Source organism: Pseudophryne corroboree, chromosome 1 (assembly GCF_028390025.1).
Source record: "Pseudophryne corroboree isolate aPseCor3 chromosome 1, aPseCor3.hap2, whole genome shotgun sequence".
Lineage (NCBI taxonomy): Eukaryota > Metazoa > Chordata > Amphibia > Anura > Myobatrachidae > Pseudophryne > Pseudophryne corroboree.
This window is the reverse complement of record NC_086444.1, coordinates 1,047,930,506-1,047,956,640: the sequence shown is the minus strand read 5'-3', so window position 1 is coordinate 1,047,956,640 and position 26,135 is coordinate 1,047,930,506. Positions and strand designations below refer to the sequence as shown.

At 46.0% G+C, this 26,135-nt stretch overlaps 1 protein-coding gene and 1 long non-coding RNA gene across 4 annotated transcripts in view; one reads left to right on the top strand and one right to left on the bottom strand.

Moving 5' to 3' along the window:
• The window catches only part of ZDHHC2 (zinc finger DHHC-type palmitoyltransferase 2), a 244,712-nt gene that overhangs the window by 114,560 nt on the left and 104,017 nt on the right, over positions 1-26,135 (top strand). For all 3 annotated transcript variants that reach the window (XM_063920850.1, XM_063920849.1, XM_063920848.1), the window contains exon 2: positions 15,366-15,392. In XM_063920850.1, coding sequence (XP_063776920.1) covers positions 15,366-15,392 — 27 coding nt within the window. The remainder of the gene's footprint in view (positions 1-15,365; positions 15,393-26,135) is intronic.
• LOC134924609 (uncharacterized) lies at positions 1,093-17,194 on the bottom strand. The gene is made up of 3 exons (XR_010177514.1): positions 17,039-17,194; positions 4,120-4,188; positions 1,093-1,227 (listed from the first exon to the last, which is right to left on the bottom strand). It is a non-coding gene; the product is annotated as an uncharacterized LOC134924609 (long non-coding RNA).

The window sequence follows — 26,135 nt, the reverse complement described above, 5'->3', positions numbered from 1 at the left end:
GGAAATCAAACTACTGTTTGGACATTTTTTCTCTCTTCTCAGGAGGCTGCGAGAAATAACGGGTGTTCCGTGGCTAATTGGCACCCGAATGTCAGAACAACGGAATTGCTACCATGAGGCGTTGACTGGAGCCTCATGGGAGTGTCTTGGCAGTGTCTTAGCGTGTGAGCTGACATCCATGCTCATTAGCAGCATTCAGACCACGTGGTATATATACTAAGCTCCCGATTTTGTCCGATTTAGTTTTTTTTTCAAAGTGTCATCTTAGGAATTTACTAAACAGAAATCTCGGCAGTGATGAGGGCATTCGTATTCTTGTGGGTGACCCACCCTTGTGGGTGACCCCAATTAACTTTGCGGTTAACCGCAGACCGCAAAGTTCCCATCATTGGTTACAATGGAGCTGCGCTAAGCTACATTGTAACCAGTGCGCTCCTCCTGAATGACAGGGCAGGAGCGCACAGCCAATCAGGAGAGCGTCATGACGTGAGCGCCATCTCACTGATCCGGCCGGGATTCATTGTGTTATGTCCGGCAGTGTTTTACTAATCACTCCCGTAAAACACTACCCGACAATACGAATCACAGCGACATCGGAAAATACGAAAGAAGGCAACTCGGCAGCTTAGTAAATTACATGCAATTTATTCAAAAATTTGCAAAAAAAACACGACCGATACAATTCGAGATGAAACTCCCACCAAATCGACACAAATACGATTCTTAGTAAATATGCCCCCACGATGGGGTGTCTTTTGCCCCCAGCATACTAATGATGACGCCTGACATAAGAACAGTGGGTGGGAAGGGCTTCCACATAGCATGGGTGTTTAGTATATAAAGGCCCATTCTTGCATTAATATAAACTGGTAAGCACTCTACCACAGCTCTATAGAAAGTGTCCGCAGATACTTGCCGACTTGTAATAAGCCCCTATATGTGTCTCGCAGGAAATCATCCAATCATTGTTTGATTTACTGATTTAAAAATTATGGTATTTATTCTACTCTTATTCTCCAAGAAATCAGATATTAGTAACTGTAGGTCTGGATTAGTAGCATTCATGGGAATAGAATAATAGATCAGTATATTTGGCATCCAGGAATAAAAATGGCTCCAAGGTTTGCTGTACCTGGCATGGGTGCCTTTCTCTGCTTCTACGCCCATAACAACAGCTGCATGATGGGTTCCAGTTAGTTTCTAAGCATCAGCATCGTCATTATATTCCTGTATAAAAAAGAAATATATTTACATACAGATGCTGCAGATGGGTAATTTAAATATAGCGCCTACCTAACTGTTCAGGATGAATAAGAGGATACTTAGCAAGTTTGGAGCAGCATGCCTAATTGGATGTATTCTCTGTGTCAGATTAGTCATGCAGTCTAATTGTGAGGAGACAAGGAGGTGTGAGATAGGGACAAGTAGTACTTTCAATAGCATACCGATCATATAAGGAACTGTTTTAAACCTTCTAAAGAGTGGAGGAATGGAGAAGTTGTCCATAGCAACCACACATTTATCAAGTACATTCTATAAAATTATAGAACGAACCTGTATACCTCTCCACTCTTTTGAATGTTTGATACTTGTGTATAGCTCTGAGTCACCCGCAGGTGTGTGTGCTCCTCTCTAGTACATTAATTGTACTAAAGAGAAATGCATGTCCCATCCGCAAACCAGGCATGCGCGCAGCTCTGCATCGGCCCTCTTATCTTGTTTGTTTGCAAGGAACTATAATATTAAAAATTAATTAGTAATATATCTCTGAAGGGTGGTTGGGTACAAGATCCCGCCAGTCACTAGACCAACAGTCAGGATGCCAACCACGGAATCCCAACAGTCAAACTCCAGATGGATCCTGGTAAGTATTTTAACCCTACCCCTAACAGTCCCCTCCCACAGTCTAACCCTAATGTCCCCTCCAGCAGCCTAACCCTACCCTCTCCCAGCCCTGCAGCCTAACCATAACCTCTCTCTAGTACAGCGGTGGCCAACCAGTGGCTCTTGAGACACATGCGGCTCTTTCTTTATTCAAATGTGGCTCCAAACACTGTAAATCATATGACCACATCTGATCCAGAACCCGCTGCACTCCAGCCAGACACACAGCAGCACTACGGGTACTGAAAACTGAGTGAGCCAGATACTAGAGGGGAGACACCCACCGGCAAACAGAGGAAACATTAGGTGCTGCTCTAATGGTGTGAGTTGGTGAGGAGCTGTAGTGTACATGAGGGTGGGCAGGAGTGACACATTGGGAAGCTGGCTAGAGTGACGCAGCAGGGTGCTGGCTGGAGTGACAAGAGGGTGTTAGCTGGAGTGACAGGAGGGTGTTAGCTGGAGTGACACATGGGGGAGCTGAATGGAGTGACATAGAAGTGTGCTGGAAGTGGTGACACATGGGAGAGCTGGCCTGAGTGACAGGAAATTGCTGGCAGGAGTGACTCATGGGGAGCTGGCTGTTGTGACATAGGGTGCTGGCTAGAGTGACAGATTAGGGTGCTGGCTAGAGTGACACAGTAAGGTGCTGGCTAGAGTGACAGATTGGGGTGCTGGTTAGAGTGACACAGTAAGGTGCTGGCTAGAGTGACACAGTAAGGTGCTGGCTAGAGTGACACAGTAAGGTGCTGGCTAGAGTGACAGCTTGGGGTGCTGGCTAGAGTGACACAGTAAGGTACTGGCTAGAGTGACACAGTAAGGTGCTGGCTAGAGTGACACAGTAAGGTGCTGTCTAGAGTGACACAGTAAGGTGCTGGCTAGAGTGACAGATTGGGGTGCTGGCTAGAGTGACAGATTGGGGTGCTGGCTAGAGTGACACAGTAAGGTACTGGCTAGAGTGACAGATTGGGGTGCTGGTTAGAGTGACACAGTAAGGTGCTGGCTAGAGTGACAGATTGGGGTGCTGGCTAGAGTGACACATTGGGGTGCTGGCTAGAGTGACACAGTAAGGTGCTGGCTAGAGTGACAGATTGGGGTGCTGGCTAGAGTGACACATTGGGGTGCTGGCTAGAGTGACACAGTAAGGTGCTGGCTAGAGTGACAGATTGGGGTGCTGGCTAGAGTGACACAGTAAGGTGCTGGCTAGAGTGACACAGTAAGGTGCTGGCTAGAGTGACAGATTGAGGTGCTGGCTAGAGTGACACAGTAAGGTGCTGTCTAGAGTGACAGATTGAGGTGATGGCTAGAGTGACACAGTAAGGTGCTGTCTAGAGTGACACAGTAAGGTGCTGGCTAGAGTGACACAGTAAGGTGCTGGCTAGAGTGACAGATTGGGGTGCTGGCTAGAGTGACAGATTGGGGTGCTGGCTAGAGTGACACAGTAAGGTACTGGCTAGAGTGACAGATTGGGGTGCTGGTTAGAGTGACACAGTAAGGTGCTGGCTAGAGTGACAGATTGGGGTGCTGGCTAGAGTGACACATTGGGGTGCTGGCTAGAGTGACACAGTAAGGTGCTGGCTAGAGTGACAGATTGGGGTGCTGGCTAGAGTGACACAGTAAGGTGCTGGCTAGAGTGACACAGTAAGGTGCTGGCTAGAGTGACAGATTGAGGTGCTGGCTAGAGTGACACAGTAAGGTGCTGTCTAGAGCGACAGATTGAGGTGCTGGCTAGAGTGACACAGTAAGGTGCTGTCTAGAATGACAGATTGGGGTGCTGGCTAGAGTGACACATTGGGGTGCTGGCTAGAGTGACACAGTGAGGTGCTGGCTAGAGTGACAGATTGAGGTGCTGGCTAGAGTGACACAGTAAGGTGCTGTCTAGAGTGACAGATTGGGGTGCTGGCTAGAGTGACACATTGGGGTGCTGGCTAGAGTGACACAGTAAGGTGCTGGCTGGAGGACACATGGGGGAGCTGAAGTGTATGTAATCTGGCTTTTTCAATGTATTTTATGTTGGATCTGGCTTTAAAAATTTTTTTTTAATGTGGATCCGGCTGAGTCAATGTATTTTATACCGGGACGTGGTCTGGCAGGCACAAGGCCACATCCCACTTCTGAATGCATGCCTTCGGCTTGATGTTGGCTCTTTGACGTACCTAACAAGGTTTTTTGGCTCTTTGTGTCTGACTGGTTGGCCACCTGTGCCCTAGTACCTAACCCTAGCACCCCCATACTTACTTGCGGGATTCCGACCATCGGGATTCCGCTGTCTCTATTCTGAAAGTCGGGATTGTGACTGCATCCCCTCTGAAGATATACAAATGCATTGTTATTTATTGATATTACCATTATATTACCTTGCAGGCTTCACAACTGTGTAGGAGAGAATCGCATATTATAAGCATATTTGTCGTAATTACGCAAAAATATTTCCTGTTTTGAATATGATCACTTTAATCCAATGTTTCTCAAATCCGGTCCTCATGGACCCCTAACAGTGCATATTTTCCAGACCATCTAGCTGGAGTACAGATGTGTAAATTGATTAACATAATAGATCTACAGGTGGTACTAATTACTCCTGTGGATACCTTGAAAACACACTCTGTTAGGGTTCCATGGGAACAGAGTTTGAGAATCACTGATGTAATTATTTAGATTACTGACCGACCCAATGGAAAAGATCCAATGCTTCTCCTAGAAAACAATATAATCAATCAGTCATCGTCAAAACAGCCATCAATGTGAAACCATTCTGCATATTTGCAGTGTAGTAGCACGCAGTTTAAGCAGTGCTTATGTTTATGCTGCTTATAAGAATTGCACAATTAGTCATTACAAATTTTTCACAGGTAAGTTAAGGGATTTATGCTGTTTTCTACCATAACTGTTGTCAGAGCCGGCCCTAACCAATATGATGCCCTAGGCAAGATTTTGGCTGGTGCCCCCTAGCACAACCCCTGGTTCCGCCTCTGACTTTGCACCTCTTTCCCAGCACCATCACCCCTCACCCATAGCAGTCCTTATTTTGGGGTTTGTACCCCCTATATTTTAAATTGGAACAGTTTGGGGTGTGTTTTTGCTGGCTAGGGGCATGGCCCCACAATAGTAACCCCAATTCCAATTACGCCACACAGTACTGCAACTTTATTCACATTTGATCATGCGATAGTGTCCATAATTCATATTACATCCCACAGTAGTATCACTTTACCTTAAACGTTACTCCTCACAGTAGAGCCCCTTATTCACATTACATCACACTGAATTGCTCCTTATTCACAATACACCACACACTATTGCTCTTTATTCACATTAGACAACACAGTACTGCCCTTTCTATATGTAACGCCACATAGTAGAGCACCTTATACACATAATGCCACATATTAGTAATGCATTTATACACATAATTCCACACAGTAATGCCCCTTACACATGAGACACATTATTAATGTCCTTATAAACATAATGTGCCTTACACATTATGACAACCTTTATTAATGCCCTTTTACACATAATGTCCCTTACACATATGCCACACATTATTAATGCCCTTATACACATAATAACACACATAGTGCCCCCTACACATTTGCTGCACATTATTAGTGCCCCTATACACATAATGACACACATACAGTAGTACCCTGTTACACATATGCCGCACATTATTAATGCCCTTATACACATAATGACACACATAGTGCCCCTTACACATACTGTATGTTGCACATTAATGCATTTTTACATGACACACATAATGCTCCTTACACATATTCCGAACTCTACTGCACAACCAACCCACTCACATGCACACAGCACTCACACTGCCACTAACACTGTGACCTCTGCCTCTGCTTGGATACAGATGTGTCCTCATAAATCTTGCCTCAATGCTAACGTCTGGCACCTTTTTTATGAAAATGCATCTTATTTTCATTGCTATGTGGCTAGGATGCACAAGCAGCTTCTGCTGATTAAAATGATATGCAGCCAGGGCCGGAGCTTCCACTAGGCAGCTTTAGGCAGCTGCCTAGGGGCGCCGGGACCAGAGGGGGCGGCCTGCTACAGTTGCCTGAAAAAGGTTGCATGGTCCTACCTTTCACAGCCGCTGCAATCCCCCAGAACTCTTATCTTACAGTAGCCGCGACTGCTAAGCTCCCGTATTGCAGCCTCCAGCTCCACCTCCACCCGGCACAGACAGTAACTTTGACAGGTCCTGGAGTCCTGGCTAGGGGTGACATGCAGCACTGCTCTTCATTCCAGGCTCTTTCAGACTACTCAGGGGAAGATTTATTAATCTCGGTGAAGTGATAATGTGGAAGGTGATAAAGGACCAGCCAATCAGATTTTAACTTCCATGTTACAGGCTGGGTTTGAAAAATGACAGTTAGGAGCTGAATGGCTGGTCCTTTATCATCTTCCACTTTATCACTTCACCCACAGTCCCAACTCTGCACTGCAGCATGCAGGTACGGTGGCTGTACAGTGCATTCTCTGCATTGATAAGGAAAGAGGGCGAGAGCAGCGGTGTGGTGAGGGGGTGGGGGGAGGAGATAAGGAGCAGGCATGCACACAGTCTGGGGGGATGAGCAGCACCATGCACACAGATGGTGGGGCGGGATAGAACAGCAGACATTTATCAGAGTAAGGGGCAGGGGGTGAGAGCAGCATGCCTTTCATCTGAAGGGTGGGTAGGGGGAAGGGGCAGTAGGCAGAAGTTTTGCCTAGGGTGCCGAGAAACCTTGCACCGGCCCTGTATGCAGCATGCCTATATACTGTGTGAGACTGTGGCTGTATCTGCATATGAAATGCTACACACAGAATATAGGCATGCATATCATTTTAATCAGCAGAAGCTGCTGATGCCCCTAGGCATATCAAATGCCCTAGGCAATTGCCTAGTTTGCCTATGCCTATGGCCGGCTCTGACTGTTGTCTTACATGATTTTGCTATTTTTTTTTTGCAATGATAAATTACTCATAAATTGAGTACCTGCTAAATCTAGTGGAATTCTACATGGACATTTCAGGTTTCTCTGTAGTAAATAGGAACATTAGAATTCCACAGAGCCCAAGTCACCTATATGTGCTGACTGCACACACTACAATTTTGCAACCCGAAACTGACAGGAATATTGTTGGGCATGTTGGTAATGCCGCCAGAATGACCACCTGCATGTGATTCCTCCTGTGCATGACCAGATTATAGGGGTCATTCCGAGTTGATCGCTCGCTAACAGTTTTTAGCATTGTCGCCGCCCACCGGGGAGTGTATTTTCGCTTAGCAGGAGTGTGAATGCCTGTGCAGCAGAGTGCCTGCAAAATCTTTTTGTGCAAAACAAGACCAGCCCTGTAGTTACTTATCCTGTGCGTTGATTCTAACGACGGAGGGACGGCTTTTGACGTCATATACCCGCCCAGCGAACGCCCAGCCACGCCTGCGTTTTCCCCGACACGCCTGCGTTTTTCTAAGCATTCCCTGAAAACGGCCAGTTGACACCCAGGAACGCCCTCTTTCTTTCAATCACCTTGCGGCCGTCTGTGCGATTGGAATCGTCGCTAGAACCAGTGCAAAACCACAATGGACTTTGTACCCGTACGACGCGCGTGCGCATTGCGGTGCCTACGCATGTGCAGATTAGACATTTTTTACACTGATCGCTGCGCAGCGAACAACGGCAGCTAGCGATCAACTCGGAATGATCTACCATAGAAAGGATCCCCACAGACTCTTAGCTAAGGAGCAGAATCAGTCATGTGCAGGGTGTAATAGAATTGTTATAGGATCAAGTCTCAGGGTACAGTAATTTAAGGAAGGTGTATTGCCGGGTTGGAGATGGAATCCCGGCATCATTATACCGACACCGGGATCCCGGCCGCGAGAATGCCGGCAGCTGGGCGAGCGCTAGAAAGCCCCTTTGCGAGCTCGCTGCGCTCGTCAGGTTCGCTCACCACAGATTCTATTCCCACTCTATGGATGTTGTGGACACCCACGACTGGGAATAACCCTGGCGCAGCTGTCGGCATTCTCGGCAGTCAGGATTCCGCTGTCGGTATTCTGACTGCTGGGATCTCGACCGCCGGGATATTAACTACATCCTGTATTGTCCTACGTCTGTAGAATTCAGTAGGATGATGTTATGTAGAAACAGTGTTGTGTCTGTAGTGTTATCGAGTGTTAGACAGTATAGTAACATAGTAGTAGATGAGGTTGAAAAAAGACAAAATGACCATCAAGTTCAACCCGTATGATAAAGTGAATTATAATGTCTAGTAGGTTTGTCATGTTAGGAGATCTAGGAGCTGATTCTCCGTTGGGAGCACAGCACAAAATGGAGTCACTTTGCACCTGGACAAACCATGTTGCAATGGAAGTGGTACAAATACATTTATTTTTTGTATGCACGGCAAATACTGGCTGCTTTTACTGTGGGTCTAATTCAGGTTTGATAGCAAAGCAAAAAAGCACACTAATGGGCAAAACCATGCTGCACTGCAGGTGGGGCAGATGTAAGCAGCCAGTATTTAAAATATAATCCGGATGGCGGTCATGAGGTCGACATGAGTTAGGTCGACATACATTGGGTCAACCACGTTTGGTCGATATGCATTAGGTCGACATGGTAAAAGATTGACATGAGTTTTCACAATTGTTTGACCTTTTTCATACTTAACGATCCACGTGGACTACAATTGGGAATGGTAACCTGTGCCGAGCATAGCGGTAGCGGAGCGAGGCACCTTGCCAGAAGCCACGTGAGGGGACACGGTGCACTAATTGGGGTTCCCAGTCACTTTACCAAGAAAACGACACCAAAAAAGGTAAAAAAAACTCATGTCGACCATTTTCCATGTCGACCCAGCACATGTCGCCCTGCTGATCATGTTGACATAATGCATGTCGACCAAATGTGGACGACTCAAGGTATGTCGATCTAACTCATGTCGACCTAACGAACCACATCCATATAATCCACCCAAAACGAAATCTCTGTGCACATGTCACATCTGCCCCACCTGCAGTACAATATGGTTTTGCCCATTAGTGTGCTTTTTTTGCTTCGCTTACAAACCTGAATACCCCCAGTGTAAGTAAATTTACTAAGATGAGAGTTCTGTTTAAGGTGGGATTTGCCCATAGCAACCAATCAAATTCCAGGTATTATCTTTTAGAAGGTGCTAGATAAATGAGAAGTAGAAACTGGTTGCTATGGGCAACATCCCATCTTAAATAGAACTCCCATCTTAGTTAATTTACCCTTTGGTGTGATTTTTGCATTAGCAAAACAGATGCAAATTCAGTAAGTACGAAAGCCACTTGGGGTTGTTTGGCTGGATTTGAGGATACGTTAGTGTGGACACATCTGTAACCCACAAATGCTGGACAGCTTTATTTTTACACTGCAATTTAGATTTGAGCTTGGATGCACCCCTCCCAAATCGAAGACTATATGATTTATATATATATATATATATATATATATATATATATATATCCAACAACTGCCCGGCACTCATAAGCCGTGAAGAATAACTGCTGCGGTGCCCTCCTTGTTGGTTTTGCTGCCCACCATACAGGGTAGAGGGTAATTTCGGCGGCACTCACCAGACTCCAAGTAGTATATTCAAATAGGTGTCATTTTATTGACATAAGTCCGACATGTTTCGGAGGGTAACCTCCGTCCTCAGGGTCAAACAAGCACAATGTGAAATAGACACACATATATATCCAAAACAAACAGAACATAATAAGCCCTAATCTTACTCACCTGCTCCACGGCACGCACGCGAGCATTCACTCCCGGTCCGCCTCAGCGTCTCTCGGTGATGACGTCACGGCGCACCGCGTCGCAGGCGAGATACCATAGCAACCAGGACTCGCTGTCATTATGTCCGTGAGGTTAACTATACGACTGAAAACACCAACATTAATATATATAATAAACAAATAAAAAATAAACAGTGTAATACTGACAAAAATGTCAATTAGCAGAGTGAAATGGCAGTAAGGTATTCAATCAACAAATTCGATTATAGATCACTAGAATCTGTAATATAGGTACTAGAGTCTAGTTTTTAGTTACTAAAACTCAAAACTTGAATTAGATCTTATTTAAGAATAAATAATAAAGTTTACTAAGATTATAAATCAATTCCCATCTCAGCAACGGTGATGTTCTAAAGAAAGCATTGGAGACCCAGGTTTTCATTTAATCCCCTAGGGGATATGGTTCCCAAGGTATGTATCCACCTGGCTTCCCTTTGCAGTAAAATTTTATCCCTATCACCCCCCCTTAAGGATTTGGGTACATGATCTATAAGCATGGCCCTAATACTAGCTACATTATGTTTCGCTGCTAGGCAATGCCGTGCAAATGGTTGTTCGCTTTGGCCCTTCTCATAGGCCTTTTTTATGGCACTGCGATGTAGGGCCATCCTTTCCCTAAATTGTCGTATGGTCTTGCCCACATAGACAAGACCACAGGGACAAGTGAGGAGATACACAACATGGGTGGATGTGCAGGTGAGTCTGTGCCGGATCTTTATCTTACGTCCCGTATGGGGGTGATTGAACGTCGCCCCCATAGTAAGGGTATTACAAGTGGCACACCCTAAACATCTGAAACAGCCTAATTTCTGTCTCAGAAAATGGGACTCCCTGTTCTTAGTAAGATTAGTCACGTCTAACTTCATAACATGATCACCCAAATTTCTGCCCCTGGTGTGACATGGCATAATGCGTGTATCCGCTAATGATGTAAGTGCCTGGTCCGTCTGTATTATCGGCCAGAGATCCTTAGCCCTCCTGACCACCTTTTTACTAGAAGTGGTATATTTATTAACCCATACCAATGTTTTACTATTAGAATCCATCCGTTTTCTAACTGGTTTAAGGGTTTGGTCCCGTGTAAGACCTAAGACCTTTGTCTTGGAGGCCTGTAATTCCCTAATGGGGTAGCCACGTTGTGCAAATTTATTCAACATGTTGTCTAAAGCCACTATTGTCTCTGCCGGGTCAGACGTGATCCGCCTGACCTGCAGAAACTGCGAGTACGGCAGGCCCCTCTTAAGGGCAGAAGGGTGAAAACTTTGATGACTTAATAATGTGTTCCGATCTGTCGGTTTAATATAAATAGATGTAAATATCTGTTTACCTCTACGTGTGATAGAGACATCCAGATAATTAATAGTAGTTTCATCAATAACAGTGGTAAACTTGACAACATGTGAGGACTGATTGTGGCTATTCCACAGTTGGACCAAATCATCCTTGGTGCCTTGCCAAAATAGCAATAGATCATCAATGTAACGTTTGTAATAAGTTACCTGCGACATGACGGTTGGATTTAAGTAGAACATCTGTTTCTCAACTTGGTGCATGAAGGCGTTGGCGTACGATGGGGCCACCGCTGACCCCATCGCACAGCCTGCCTCCTGTAAATAAAATGCGCCATTAAAGACAAAGTAGTTACGACTGAGAACCAGATGTAATAGCTTTAGAAAAACTCCCAAATCTGGGCCTAGGTATAGATCATTATCAGTTAACAGAAGGCGTACTGCCTCCACACCTGCATCATGTGGGATGCAGGTGTAGAGGCTGGTTACGTCCGCACTACACAACAACAAGTTGTCCGGCAATTCCCCCAATTCCTGCATTTGTAGCAAGAGAGACATAGTGTCTTTTAAATAGGACGGGGTAGCCTGGATGCATGGGTTTAAATATGCATCCAGGAATACCGACACTGGGTGGTATAATGAGCCCCTGGCCGACACTATGGGTCGGCCGGGTGGATCAATAAGAGACTTGTGTACCTTATGCCTTATACTGGGTAAAAGTGTAAAAGAGAGGGGCTTTCGGAAACTCAACACTCAAAGCTGACCTAACTTCTGAGGGAATCAAACCCTGATCCCCCACATTTAGTAAGTATTGGTCCAACTCGGTTTTATATTCACGAGTCGGATCTCTGGAAAATTTTCTATATGTGGAGGCATCACTCAGCTGTCGTTCACACTCTTTCACATAGGCATCAAGGTCCTGTACCACTATAGACCCCCCCTTGTCAGCTTTTCGTATTATAATATCAGTTCTTGCTGCTAAGCCTCTTAGGGTATTCATCTCCTCCCTGGAAAAGTTTGTGTTCGGACCATTCGTGGGTTTGTTATTTCCCTCGCTTTCCAACATCCCCAGGAATGTCCTAATGGAGGGATTTAGGCTAGGGGGGGTCAAAGTTAGAACCTGAGATTATGTTGCGTAATTGGTGTGGAATAGTCTCAGTAGAAACACTCTGTGGGCGATTATTAAAGTATTCCTGACGCCTCAGGGTCCTACCCAACCGCTGCATCTCCACCTTCCATTCAAGTGGATCCAATTCACTGGCTGGGATGAACGATAGGCCTTTGGCCAGCAGTTTGTATTCCTGGTCAGTGAGAGGGGTGGAGGATAGATTAAATATGAGTTCTCTCAAGCTCGCGTCTGTTTTGGACCGTATGATCCTTTGGTTTTGTTGCGAGCGCCTCGTCTTCTTCCGCGCCCGGTGGGGGGAGGCTGGTTGGACCGGGTTAATATCCCTCCTGGTGTTTGTTCTAAAGGGATGGATGCTCCCCGTGACATTTTAGATGAAGATGCCGTCTCTGAGTCACTGGCTGAAGTGCTTGTGGCCTGTGGTGGCTCCCGGGTGCGTCTCGTCTGATTTCTACGCCTGCGGTAACCTTGTTCCAGATTTGATGTTGTGCTGCCCAACCAGGGATAGACTTGTCTCTGTGCATAGTCCCTCTGGACTTTAGCCAATTTATCCTTTTTAAACCGAATAAGGTTTTGTCTATATAATTCCAGTTGGGTACTCAGCTTGTTAACCCAATCATTCTGTGTGTCCAAAGATAAGGTGGGTTTGTGTAGTTGTTCAAAGGACTGCAGCTGTTCCGTAACAAGGTTAAGTTCCCTGGTGGATTCTTCCACCACAAGTAATAAAAGGTCCATAGAACATTTATTAAGGATCGCAACCCACCGCCTGCAAAATTGTGCATTATAGCACCCTATGGTCGGTGAGTTGCGTATCCTAAAACCTCTTGGAATAAGGTTGTTTCGATAATAATCAGATAGTGTGATCCCATGGTAAGTGAAATCACACTCCCTTTGTTTCAAACGGAGCCAGTTTCTGTATAATTCCTCATTTGAGCTAATGACTGGCTCATCCTCCAACCTTCTCCCAACTAAAATGGAGTTTGCTTCCGCTTCTGAAAAGCTGAAGCGTTCACTTGCATCTTTGTGAATCAGTTCAAAGGCCGCCTCCAAATCTGTATTAGTGCCCGCCATGTTGCTGATAAAAACTCCTGATGGAAATGAAGATGTCCCGTGTATGTTGAAATACCTTTGTCAGTTGCACTCTGCTGCTTAAAAAAGCATGGACAGCCTGTGCCTCACGCTTGGATTATGAACAATGTCCCTTTGGATATCATAATATGTACGGCGGTGCCTTGGCTGGAAAATGTGCTGGGAGTTGCCAACCATGTACACAGAAACCAATATATCCAACAACTGCCCGGCACTCATAAGCCGTGAAGAATAACTGCTGCGGTGCCCTCCTTGTGGGTTTTGCTGCCCACCATACAGGGTAGAGGGTAATTTCGGCGGCACTCACCAGACTCCAAGTAGTATATTCAAATAGGTGTCATTTTATTGACATAAGTCCGACATGTTTCGGAGGGTAACCTCCGTCCTCAGGGTCAAACAAGCACAATGTGAAATAGACACACATATATATCCAAAACAAACAGAACATAATAAGCCCTAATCTTACTCACCTGCTCCACGGCACGCACGCGAGCATTCACTCCCGGTCCGCCTCAGCGTCTCTCAGTGATGACGTCACGGCGCACCGTGTCGCAGGCGAGATACCATAGCAACCAGGACTCGCTGTCATTATGTCCGTGAGGTTAACTATATGACTGAAAACACCAACATTAATATATATAATAAACATATAAAAAATAAATAATAAATATATATATATATATATATATATATATATTATTTATTTATTTATTATTTATTTTTTATTTGTTTATTACAGTATTTGCTGGCGTATAAGACTACTTTTTTGCCCTGAAAAACATGCCTCCAAGTGGGGGGGTCGTCTTATACGCCGGGTGCACTTCAGTTGGGATAGACATAGCTGCCATAGTGGCCTTCCGATACTCGCCCGGTGCCCATAGTGGCCTCCCGATGCCCGCCCACCTCATTCTACTCACCATCCAGTATCGCGCGATATCCAGTGCGGCCGCGGCGGGTCACTAGTGCCAATTACAGGGAGATGCAGGGACTGGCCGGAGGCGCTGCAGTCGCGTTGTGGCCGTACAATGGTGACAATGACAGGTACTGTAATGGCACTAATACTAATACTAATGGCACTCATGTGAAACCGGTAACACTAAATGCACACAGGGGTATACTTTTACACATTTTACAACTTTCTCCTCCCCCCCTCCCCCCTTCTTATGCATACCTTGATAAATACTTCCTATCCAAATCTCTTATCAGGTCATAATATACAGTATGTCACAAATCTGATGTTCTTTTACGTTTTATTTGGTGTGTGGAAGGGGGTAGTCTTATACGGCGAGTATATAACAAACTCTATATTTTGAGTGGAAATGTTGGGGGTCGTCTTATACGCCCAGTCGTCTTATACGCCGGCAAATACGGTATATATATTAATGTTGGTGTTTTCAGTCGTATAGTTAACCTCACGGACATAATGACAGCGAGTCCTGGTTGCTATGGTATCTCGCCTGCGACGCGGTGCGCCGTGACGTCATCACCGAGAGACGCTGAGGCGGACCGGGAGTGAATGCTCGCGTGCGTGCCGTGGAGCAGGTGAGTAAGATTAGGGCTTATTATGTTCTGTTTGTTTTGGATATATATGTGTGTCTATTTCACATTGTGCTTGTTTGACCCTGAGGACGGAGGTTACCCTCCGAAACATGTCGGTCTTATGTCAATAAAATGACACCTATTTGAATATACTACTTGGAGTCTGGTGAGTGCCGCCGAAATTACCCTCTACCCTATATATATATATATATATATATATATATATATATATATATAATTTGTACAGTTGATTAAAAATATATTGATCATGCATCAACTCGCTCCGTCAGTTCGGTCAGGTCAGTCGGTCGGTCAGGTGTGTACTGGGCATAAATCTCTGCAAAATTCTATCTGCCCCACCTGTAATGCAGCTTAGTTTGCCAAGGTGTAAAGTTACTCCTGTTTTCTTACTTTGCTCCCATATCAGAATCAGGCCTCTAGTGTCATCCGTCTGTATGGTAATGGTCTATATACAACATAAAGAGTGCCTTAATATTGGGTTCAAATGCTGGCAAACATGTTTTGGTAAAGTAATTAGATGTCTGTAATAATTGAATATTATTGTCCAGGGACTGATGCAAGTGGTGTTTATTTTGTATCTTTACAGTGTCCATGGGAAATCTCGGAGAGAAAGGTGAGATTTTTACTTTTTATTATTAGCCCTCATATATCCTATCTGCCCTTATCTGTCTTTTTACTACATATAGTATATTACTGACGTGTTCATCTACTTGTGGACTTTTACATTGCTAATAGTCATTCTCTACATCATTTATATAACGTGTATTCATATACTGTAAGCTAACGTATTTTTTACAAACTTACTACTGAGCTGTCAAACATGTTAACCAGTTGCAAGAAAGTTTACAAAACCCTGTGCACATGTAATGTAAATTAGTCAGACGTAGTGAACCAGTAGTAAAGGAGCCGTGCTTTGTCAGGTTGCACTATTTCCTATTGATGGAAACCACAGTGAATTTCCCCCAGCACACTGCCAACAGTCTATTTGTAAATGACCTGCAGATGTCTTCCGTATGCTCATTCCACATACGTGACAAGCTACTGGCCGCTTCACGGTGTTGTTTTAGATATAGGGCCTAATTCATATTGGTACACAATCCCGATGTTGCTCGCAGCCCCGTCAGCCGCAGCATGATTGACTTGCTGTGGCATTTGGAGGGTGGGGCGGGACGGCACCCAGAACAGTTCTTCAAAATGGGGGCATGTTACCCCCATTTTGAAGTTGTGACGGGTCAAGGGTCTGCGTCGTTGGATGCAGACTTCCTGGACTGTGTGTCTGGATCCGATAGCTGGCCTGAGTAGGCTGAAGCTTACGCAGGCTGGCCGGTGCCTAAAACTATCGGGAATCGCGACCGATGGTCATGGTTGTGACCCGGGGCTGCATCCTCAGACCAGAAATGTTCTTCTATAAATTGCAATCTGATTGTACAAAGTGATTACTATTAAAAATACAGGTTGAAGCCCAAAGACTGACAGGCCTGTGCTAAATACAGTTTTATTTCCAGCTTGGTAAGGCTTTTGCACTCCTCCCTATGGCTAGGAACATTTTTTTCCTCATCTTTCATACACATGCTCCCACAAGGGCTATGGATTTGTGTACATGTGTTCTGCTTGTTTACAAGTTATGTGAATGCACCTTTACTGTCCGCGTTCCACCTGTCCATGCTTCGCAAGTCAGCAATACGCATAAAAGCTAAATACGGTTTTGTGTGCATTTTTGGAGCATATGCACTGACACCAGGAGGGGTGGGGTGGGGGAAGGGAGTGGGTACTATTTACCTGGGCCCGGGTTTGTTGGAAGCCCAGGGCCCGCTGCCCTCACCCTTCCCTGTTGTAGGCAGCGGCTGCAGGGGCAGTGTCCTCTCTCTCCCCACATGATGTGCAGGGGGATGGTAGATGGGGGTGAGCGATCGCACCCACCACCCCAGCACCTGTCCCTCCACCCCTTGCTCATCACCTGGCGCTCCCCTCCCCCCCATGTGTAGCATGTGCCTGCTTCGCGGTCGCACAGAAACTATTTTTTTTTTCTATTTCCTAAGGAAGGGGGCTGGCCACACCTCCCTGCATTGGCCACACACCCCTCTGAGTACCAGCTGTCGGCACGTCTGGGCGTAATGGACAATGTGTTAATGTGTAATGTATGCAGACAACATTGACTGGGTGTGGTATGATATGTTGACAGTCATCATGTAGACAGTGATAAATATTGACATGTTAGAATATCGACATATCGTCCCTGGTGGCCCAGTTGTGACTTACTTGCTCCTGACGGCTGCAGCGGCTTCTTCTCAGACCTTTGATCCTCTGGTGTACCAGTAAGTATTAAGGAGTCTAGGGCAGATGTGAAAAGCATCGATATGGGAGAGAAGTGGTATCAGCACATGTTATGTGCACTGATACTGCTTCTCTCCCATCTATGACAGAAGTAATGTGTGCCCAGTGACAGGGCACACACTGCAGTGATTGGTTGCTATGGGCAACATCTACACTTCTAAAAACCTGCACTTTAGTAAATATACCCCATAGACTCTGCTGCCACTTAGTAATCTGGGAATGTGCAGCTGTAACGCACAGTTTCATCCCTTTAAATCTTATTTATATATCTCCCCCCTAAATATATAGTCTCCCTTTACTGGTTCTAAAGTAGTAGGCCCTACACATTAGCCGGGGTGCCCGACGGCCGATACGGGGGGAGTGAAGTTTCTTCACTCCCTGACGTCACCCGGTCCCATGAAAGATATGAACGATATCTTGTTCATTACTGAACGAGATTGTTTATATATGCTGCGCACATCCAGTGTGTAGGGCCCTTAAGCTTATTTCTGCACTCCTCCTGCATTATGCAAGAAACCTTGACATTTTGCATTTTCCCAGTCACTGCTGTCCTGACAAGCTAAGCCATGCATTCATACATGTAAATGGAGAGGTTTGCACATAAATGGCCATGCACAATGTGAAAATGGCATTTACATTGTGTGATTGCAGTTTTATACTGTACATTCGCATTTGTCTTTCCAGATGGACAGATGTGTGTAACCATGTCACTACAGACAGTGCTGGTGATTTCCCTGCCTGCACGCTATTATCTGCCGCTATGTAATCTCCATGGCAGATGCTGTAGAATTACTTTCTGCAGGATGGTTCTTCTGAAGCTGGATATAACACTTAGAGCATTTGTAACAGCTGTCTTGCAGGCTCATGTTTTTCAATTGACTGTGAAACGTATTTCTGCTATTTGGACACTTCATTTGTTAAGATGATGAAATGGTCAGGTAAATGAGTCATTTAACGGGCTGCTAGAATGTGTATTGTTAGATGCAAAATGCTTCTTTTCTCCTGTGGTACGATACTGCTGCATGCAGAAGTAATCTGGTCATAGATCTTCCGCACTGCAGTGTGCCAGGATTGGGATCATGAGGGACAAGAATAAATACATGATAAAAGTGGGGTAACACATGTCAAGGGGATGTAGTTATGTGACTGGCGGTCAGGAGAACGCCGGTCACAATACCGACCACTACATCCCGCCTGCTGAAAATCCCGGCGGTCGGCGTGGGTTTCCACGACACCCATAGAGCTGGAATAGAACCTGTGGTGACTGCATCGAGCTACCGGGCACGCTGCGTCTCACAGCTGGGATCCCGGCATCAGTATTGTGCCGGTCACATGTACCCAACCCACCGGCCATCTCACAGCTGGGATCCCGGCATCAGTATTGTTCCGGTCACATGTACCCAACCCTTGTCAAGTCCTCTCTATAATGTTGGTGATGTTATATTGTGTCATATAATACGAGTTACAATTTGTGGTGATGGCACTTGGCACTCTGATTTTTTTCTCAAGGCATTGGCACTCCTCTGTGAACTGTTACAGACGGAGATTAGCAATCTCCATTAGTATCAGACAAATGTGTAAATTCTTGGACCTATCTCCCATGTCAACTAGAAACAAATCATAGCCAAGAGGAAGGCTGCCAAGGGAACCCAAGATGCATTGTATTCCTTGATGGCAAGCTGTCCAAATGCAGTAAAATGTACAAGCTTGCTGGCCTGAAAGAAACACACAGTATGCTGTAGAAGCTGACGAGGAATAATTGGCATTTGGCAGCATAGAAATACTATAAATACATGAATACAAAGGCAGCTTGCGTATTAGCTTTTGGGTTCCTTTGAGTAGGAATAGGAATAAAAACTAAAGGAACTCATCTTTAGACTGTATTAAAAATCTATCTTTCGCCAATAAGTCAGACTCTTTACTCATTTGAGCAGCTGTATACTGTATTTAACAACTGCAGTACTGAAGTTCTGATAAAGGGGTAGATTTATCAAAGCCTGGAGAGAGATAATGTGGACGGAGATTAAGGGGGACATTTGCTAAGCAGTGATAAGAGCAGAGAAGGGAGCCAGTGGAGAAGTTGCCCATGGCAACCAATCAGCACTGACGTAACATCTATAATTTGCATACTATAAAATAATACAGAGCTGCTGATTGGTTGATGGGGCCACTTCTCCACTGGCTCACTTCTCCGCTCTTATCACTGCTTACTAAATGTTGCCTTTAGTACCAATCGGTTCCTAATTATAATTTTTCAAATACTGCCTGTAAAATGACAGTTATGGGCTGATTGGTTAGTACTTTATCTCTCTCCACTTTTTCTCTCTCTCCAAGCTATGATAAATACACCCCTAAAATCTCAATCTGATCAGCAAAATTGTTCTCTTGCTCTCTCCTTCTAGCAAGGTACCTGGAAATCTGGTTTTGTGTCATTCAAACTCCCATATTAGAACTAATTTAGAATAACTGTGCATGTGTATGTTTGCTGTATTGCATCTCTCTTTATCCCTCTCACTGTCTATACCTTATAGGAATGATTGAAACAAAATCAGTCCTTACCCAGCAAAACATAGATTATACTCCGTTCAGATTACCATTGCCGGGTCACACCCAAGAATTGGAAACGGGTCCTTACCGGGTGTGACCTGCCATTGGACCTGTGCAGTGTGAATGGGGTGGCTTCCCAACCCGGCGATATGCCGGGTTGCCATCCGGGGGCGGGGTCAGAGGCGGCATGGGGGCGGGTGCGAGGCGGCACTGACGATGACATCATCTCTGCGCCACCTTGCCCTATGCTGTGAACGGGTACCAGGTCACATCAACCTGGGTGACCCGTTCACACTGCGCCTGACCCGGTAATAACCCGGGAATAAACCTTCTTTCTTCCCGGGTTGAATTACCAGATCAGGCGACCTGGGAATTTGGTGTCGACCCTGCAAAACACCGGGCCGATACCAGGTTATTTGTGCGGTGTGAACGGGGTAATACATACACCCTGTATGACTCAAATATCTTTATATACCCTGATGCAAGTTGCAAGTTAAAGTTTCCCATGAACAAATCCTTTGCAGTGCTGGTGCGTTGTGTTGATCCCTAGTGATCACTGTTGCACAGTAGCTGCCACTTGGGATGTTTAGAACAATTTCTTGCACAGCTAGCTCCTACTGTAGTTCCCTCTGAACCTAGCAATTAAATAATACTTAAGAATAATCAACGCTTTGGGAGCACGCCCACAAAGAATTCTAATGCTCACATATCAATTAAAAATCATCAGCCACTGGGGGATCACATCTTCTCTTTAGGGCACAGGAATGATACCATCATATTTACTGCAGCCTGGAAATGAACATAGAAACATACTGTACTATGCACCTGCCTAGCTATAGCAGATGTCATATACTAATCTCCAGCTACACACTGTACTGTACATAATCATTTTACCTGAACCTAGAATTGTTCCCCCAGGCAAGGAGAATAAACATAATGCCTACTGCTATAAAGACAGTGAAAAATAGAAAGATAAAGCAATTTAGCTGGAGTCACGTGAGAGTTTATCAATGACAATAAATAATGTAATCTGAAATCAGCTGTCCACGTTAAGTCCAGGTAGGCTGTACAGCTTCACATTATCTAGCACAAACAGTTTGTCTGCTTACAAATAAGCAAGTTTGTCAGTGGTGTAAATTCCCTCCATTTAAGCCACAATCCAATGTGTCTGGAAAGTTACAGTATGTAGTCAAAATGTCACCATTGTCAATGTCATATCAACACTTTCTTACCGTATTACATTACTATCAAATATAATTTCTCTAGCATCCATAAGGGATATTGGGGAAGCTAGTATGATGGGGTATAGACGGGGTCCAAAGGAGCCAGTGCACTTTAAATTTCTTCAACTGGGTGTGCTGCCTCCTCCCCTCTATGCCCCCTCCCACAGTCAGTTTAGAAAAAAGTGCCCTCAGGAGAGGATGCACATCTCTGAGCTCCAGAGAGTTTTCGTCAATTTATTTTTCTCTAACGTCCTAGTGGATGCTGGGGACTCCGTAAGGACCATGGGGAATAGACGGGCTCCGCAGGAGACTGGGCACTCTAAGAAAGATTTAGTACTACTGGTGTGCACTGGCTCCTCCCTCTATGCCCCTCCTCCAGACCTCAGTTAGAATCTGTGCCCGGACAGAGCTGGGTGCATTTTAGTGAGCTCTCCTGAGCTTGCTAATAAGAAAGTATTTTAGTTAGGTTTTTGTTTTATTTTCAGAGAGCTTCTGCTGGCAACAGACTCTCTGCTACGTGGGACTGAGGGGAGAGAAGCAAACCTACTAACTGCGGCTAGGTTGCGCTTCTTAGGCTACTGGACACCATTAGCTCCAGAGGGATCGAACACAGGAACCTAACCTTGGTCGTCCGTTCCCGGAGCCGCGCCGCCGTCCCCCTCGCAGAGCCAGAAGACAGAAGCCGGCGGGTTGAAGCAAGAAGACGTCAAAATCGGCGGCAGAAGACTCCTGTCTTCATATGAGGTAGCGCACAGCACTGCAGCTGTGCGCCATTGCGCCCACACTAACCCACACACTCCGGTCACTGTAGGGTGCAGGGCGCAGGGGGGGGCGCCCTGGGCAGCAATTAAGTACCTCCTGGCAAAAGCAGCATATATACAGTTGGACACTGTTATATGCATGAGCCCCCGCCATTAATTTCACACAAAATCGCGGGACAGAAGCCCGCCGCTGAGGGGGGCGGGGCCTTCTTCCTCAGCACTCACCAGCGCCATTTTCTCTCCACAGCTCCGCTGAGAGGAAGCTCCCCAGGCTCTCCCCTGCAGACTCACGGTAGAAAGGGTAAAAAGAGAGGGGGGGGACATAAATTTAGCGCATTAATCATATATACAGCAGCTACTGGGTAAACACTAAGTTACTGTGTGATTCCTGGGTCATATAGCGCTGGGGTGTGTGCTGGCATACTCTCTCTCTGTCTCTCCAAAAGGCCTTGTGGGGGTCCTGTCCTCATATAGAGCATCCCCTGTGTGTGTGGTGTGTCGGTACGCGTGTGTCGACATGTTTGACGAAGAGGGCTATGTGGAGGCAGAGCAAGTGCAGATGAATGACGTGTCTCCGCCGACGGCGCCGACACCTGATTGGATGGATATGTGGAAGGTGTTAAATGATAATGTAAACTCCTTGCATAAAAGGTTGGATAAAGCTGATGCCTTGGGACAGTCGGGGTCTCAGCCCATGCCTGATCCTACAGCGCAGAGGCCGTCAGGGTCTCAGAAGCGCCCACTATCCAAAATTGTTGACACAGATATTGACACGGATTCTGACTCCAGTGTCGATGAGGATGATGCAAAATTGCAGCCTAAAATGGCTAAAGCCATCCGCTACATGATTATAGCAATGAAGGATGTATTGCACATATCAGAGGTAAACCCTGTCCCTGACAAGAGGGTTTATATGTATGGGGAGAAAAAGCAAGAGGTGACTTTTCCCCCTTCACATGAGTTAAATGAATTATGTGAAAAAACGTGGGATTCCCCCGATAGGAAAGTGCTGATTTCCAAAAGGTTACTTATGGCGTACCCTTTCCCGCCAACGGACAGGGGGGTATATTTACTAAGGTCCCGATTTTGACCGAGATGCCGTTTTTTCTTCAAAGTGTCATCTCGGGAATTTACTAAGCAGAAATCACGGCAGTGATGAGGCCATTCGTATTTTTTTGCAAGTCCAAGAATAAAAATACGAATGAATACACCATCGGTCAAAACGCGGCTGTTTAGATATGAATCTCGGTCATTTACTAAGAAGTGCAAAGCAAAAAAAAAAAAAACACTGCCGTGAAAAAATACAACTCGTAAAAAAGTGCTAAAAAAAACAGACCTGCTTTTTTGAGCCGTGATTGGATAGGCATGCACGGATCCATGAGATCCGTGCATGTATATCAGTGGGAAGGGGTGGGAAAGTGTTAATTTTTTGTAAAAAAATTGCGTGGGGTCCCCCCTCCTAAGCATAACCAGCCTCGGGATCTTTGAGCCGATCCTGGTTGCAGAAATATGGGAAAAAAATGGACAGGGGTTCCCCCATATTTAAGCAACCAGCATCGGGCTCTGCGCCTGGTCCTGGTTCCAAAAATACGGGGGACAAAAAGCGTAGGGGTCCCCCGTATTTTTAAAACCAGCACCGGGCTCCACTAGCTGGACAGATAATGCCACAGCCGGGGGTCACTTTTATACCGTGCCCTGCGACCGTGGCATCAAATATCCAACTAGTCACCCCTGGCCGGGGTACCCTGGGGGAGTGGGGACCCCTTCAATCAAGGGGTCCCCCCCCCAGCCACCCAAGGGCCAGGGGTGAAGCCCGAGGCTGTCCCCCCCATCCAATGGGCTGCGGATGGGGGGCTGATAGCCTTTTTGTAAAAGTGATTGATATTGTTTTTAGTAGCAGTACTACAAGGCCCAGCAAGCCTCCCCCGCATGCTGGTACTTGGAGAACCACAAGTACCAGCATGCGGCGGAAAAACAGGCCCGCTGGTACCTGTAGTACTACTACTAAAAAAATACCCAAAAAAAGACAATACACGTAACACACACACCTTGAAAGTAAAGTTTTATTACATCCATCCACACAAACATACATACATACTTACCTTATGTTCACACGAGGGTCGGTCCTCTTCTCCAGTAGAATCCATGGGGTACCTGTTGAATAAATTATACTCACCAGATCCAGGGTACCAGGCTCCTCGGATAATCCTTTTGTAATCCACGTACTTGATTAAAAAAATAAAACGGATACCCGAGCCACGCACTGAAAGGGGACCCATGTTTTCACATGGGTCCCCTTTCCCCGAATGCCAGAAACCCACTCTGACTGATGTCTAAGTGGGTTTCTTCAGCCAATCAGGGAGCGCCACGTTGTAGCACCCTCCTGATCGGCTGTGTGCTCCTGTACTGTCTGACAGGCGGCACACGGCAGTGTTACAATGTAGCGCCTATGCGCTCCATTGTAACCAATGGTGGGAACTTTCTGCTCAGCGGTTGACCGAAAGTGACCTCACCGCTGACCACAAAGTTCCCACCATTGGTTACAATGGAGCGCATAGGCGCTACATTGTAACACTGCCGTGTGCCGCCTGTCAGACAGTACAGGAGCACACAGCCGATCAGGAGGGTGCTACAACGTGGCGCTCCCTGATTGGCTGAAGAAACCCACTTAGACATCAGTCAGAGTGGGTTTCTGGCATTCGGGGAAAGGGGACCCATGTGAAAACATGGGTCCCCTTTCAGTGCGTGGCTCGGGTATCCGTTTTATTTTTTTAATCAAGTACGTGGATTACAAAAGGATTATCCGAGGAGCCTGGTACCCTGGATCTGGTGAGTATAATTTATTCAACAGGTACCCCATGGATTCTACTGGAGAAGAGGACCGACCCTCGTGTGAACATAAGGTAAGTATGTATGTATGTATGTATGTATGTTTGTGTGGATGGATGTAATAAAACTTTACTTTCAAGGTGTGTGTGTATTGTCTTTTTTTGGGTATTTTTTTAGTAGTAGTACTACAGGTACCAGCGGGCCTGTTTTTCCGCCGCATGCTGGTACTTGTGGTTCTCCAAGTACCAGCATGCGGGGGAGGCTTGCTGGGCCTTGTAGTACTGCTACTAAAAACAATATCAATCACTTTTACAAAAAGGCTATCAGCCCCCCATCCGCAGCCCATTGGATGGGGGGGACAGCCTCGGGCTTCACCCCTGGCCCTTGGGTGGCTGGGGGGGACGGACCCCTTGATTGAAGGGGTCCCCACTCCCCCAGGGTACCCCGGCCAGGGGTGACTAGTTGGATATTTGATGCCACGGCCGCAGGGCACGGTATAAAAGTGACCCCCGGCTGTGGCATTATCTGTCCAGCTAGTGGAGCCCGGTGCTGGTTTTAAAAATACGGGGGACCCCTACGCTTTTTGTCCCCCGTATTTTTGGAACCAGGACCAGGCGCAGAGCCCGATGCTGGTTGCTTAAATATGGGGGAACCCCTGTCCATTTTTTCCCCATATTTCTGCAACCAGGATCGGCTCAAAGAGCCCGAGGCTGGTTTGCCTTAGGAGGGGGGACCCCACGCAATTTTTTTTTTACATTTAAACTTTTTTTTTTTTTTTAACAAAGTGCACAATGAAGCCCAGCACGGATCTCTCAGATCCGGCCGAGATTCATTGTATTAAAGTCGGCAGTGTTTTACAAGTCACTCACGTAAAACACTGCCTAAAAAAACGAATGACATCGACATCGGAAAACCCGAAAATGCAGAATACGGCAGCTTAGTAAATTAGTCGTAACAAATTCAAAAAGTTGCAGTTTTACACTTTCGATGTCATTCGTGATTATTCTCCCACCAAATCGGGAGAATTACGAATGTTAGTAAATATACCCCAGGGTGCGCTGGGAATCCTCCCCTAGGGTAGATAAAGCTCTGACACGCTTATCTAAGAAGGTGGCCCTGCCGTCACAGGATACGGCCGCCCTAAAGGATCCTGCAGATAGGAAGCAGGAAAGTATCCTGAAGTCTGTTTATACACATTCAGGTACTCTACTGAGGCCGGCAATTGCGTCGGCCTGGATGTGTAGTGCTGTAGCAGCATGGACAGATAATCTGTCTGAGGAAATGGATACCTTAGACAAGGATACCATTTTACTGACCCTGGGGCATATTGAAGACGCTGTCCTATATATGAGGGATGCCCAGGGGGACATTTGCCTACTGGGCTCTAGAATAAATGCAATGTCAATTTCTGCCAGAAGGGTCCTGTGGACTCGGCAAAGGACAGGTGATGCCGACTCCAAAAAGCACATGGAGGTTTTACCTTACAAGGGTGAGGAATTGTTTGGGGACGGCCTCTCGGACCTAGTTTCCACAGCTACGGCTAGGAAGTCAAATTTTTTGCCATATATTCCCTCACAGCCTAATAAAGCACCGTATTACCAAATGCAGTCCTTTCGATCACAAAGAAGCAAGAAGGTCAGAGGTGCGTCCTTTCTTGCCAGA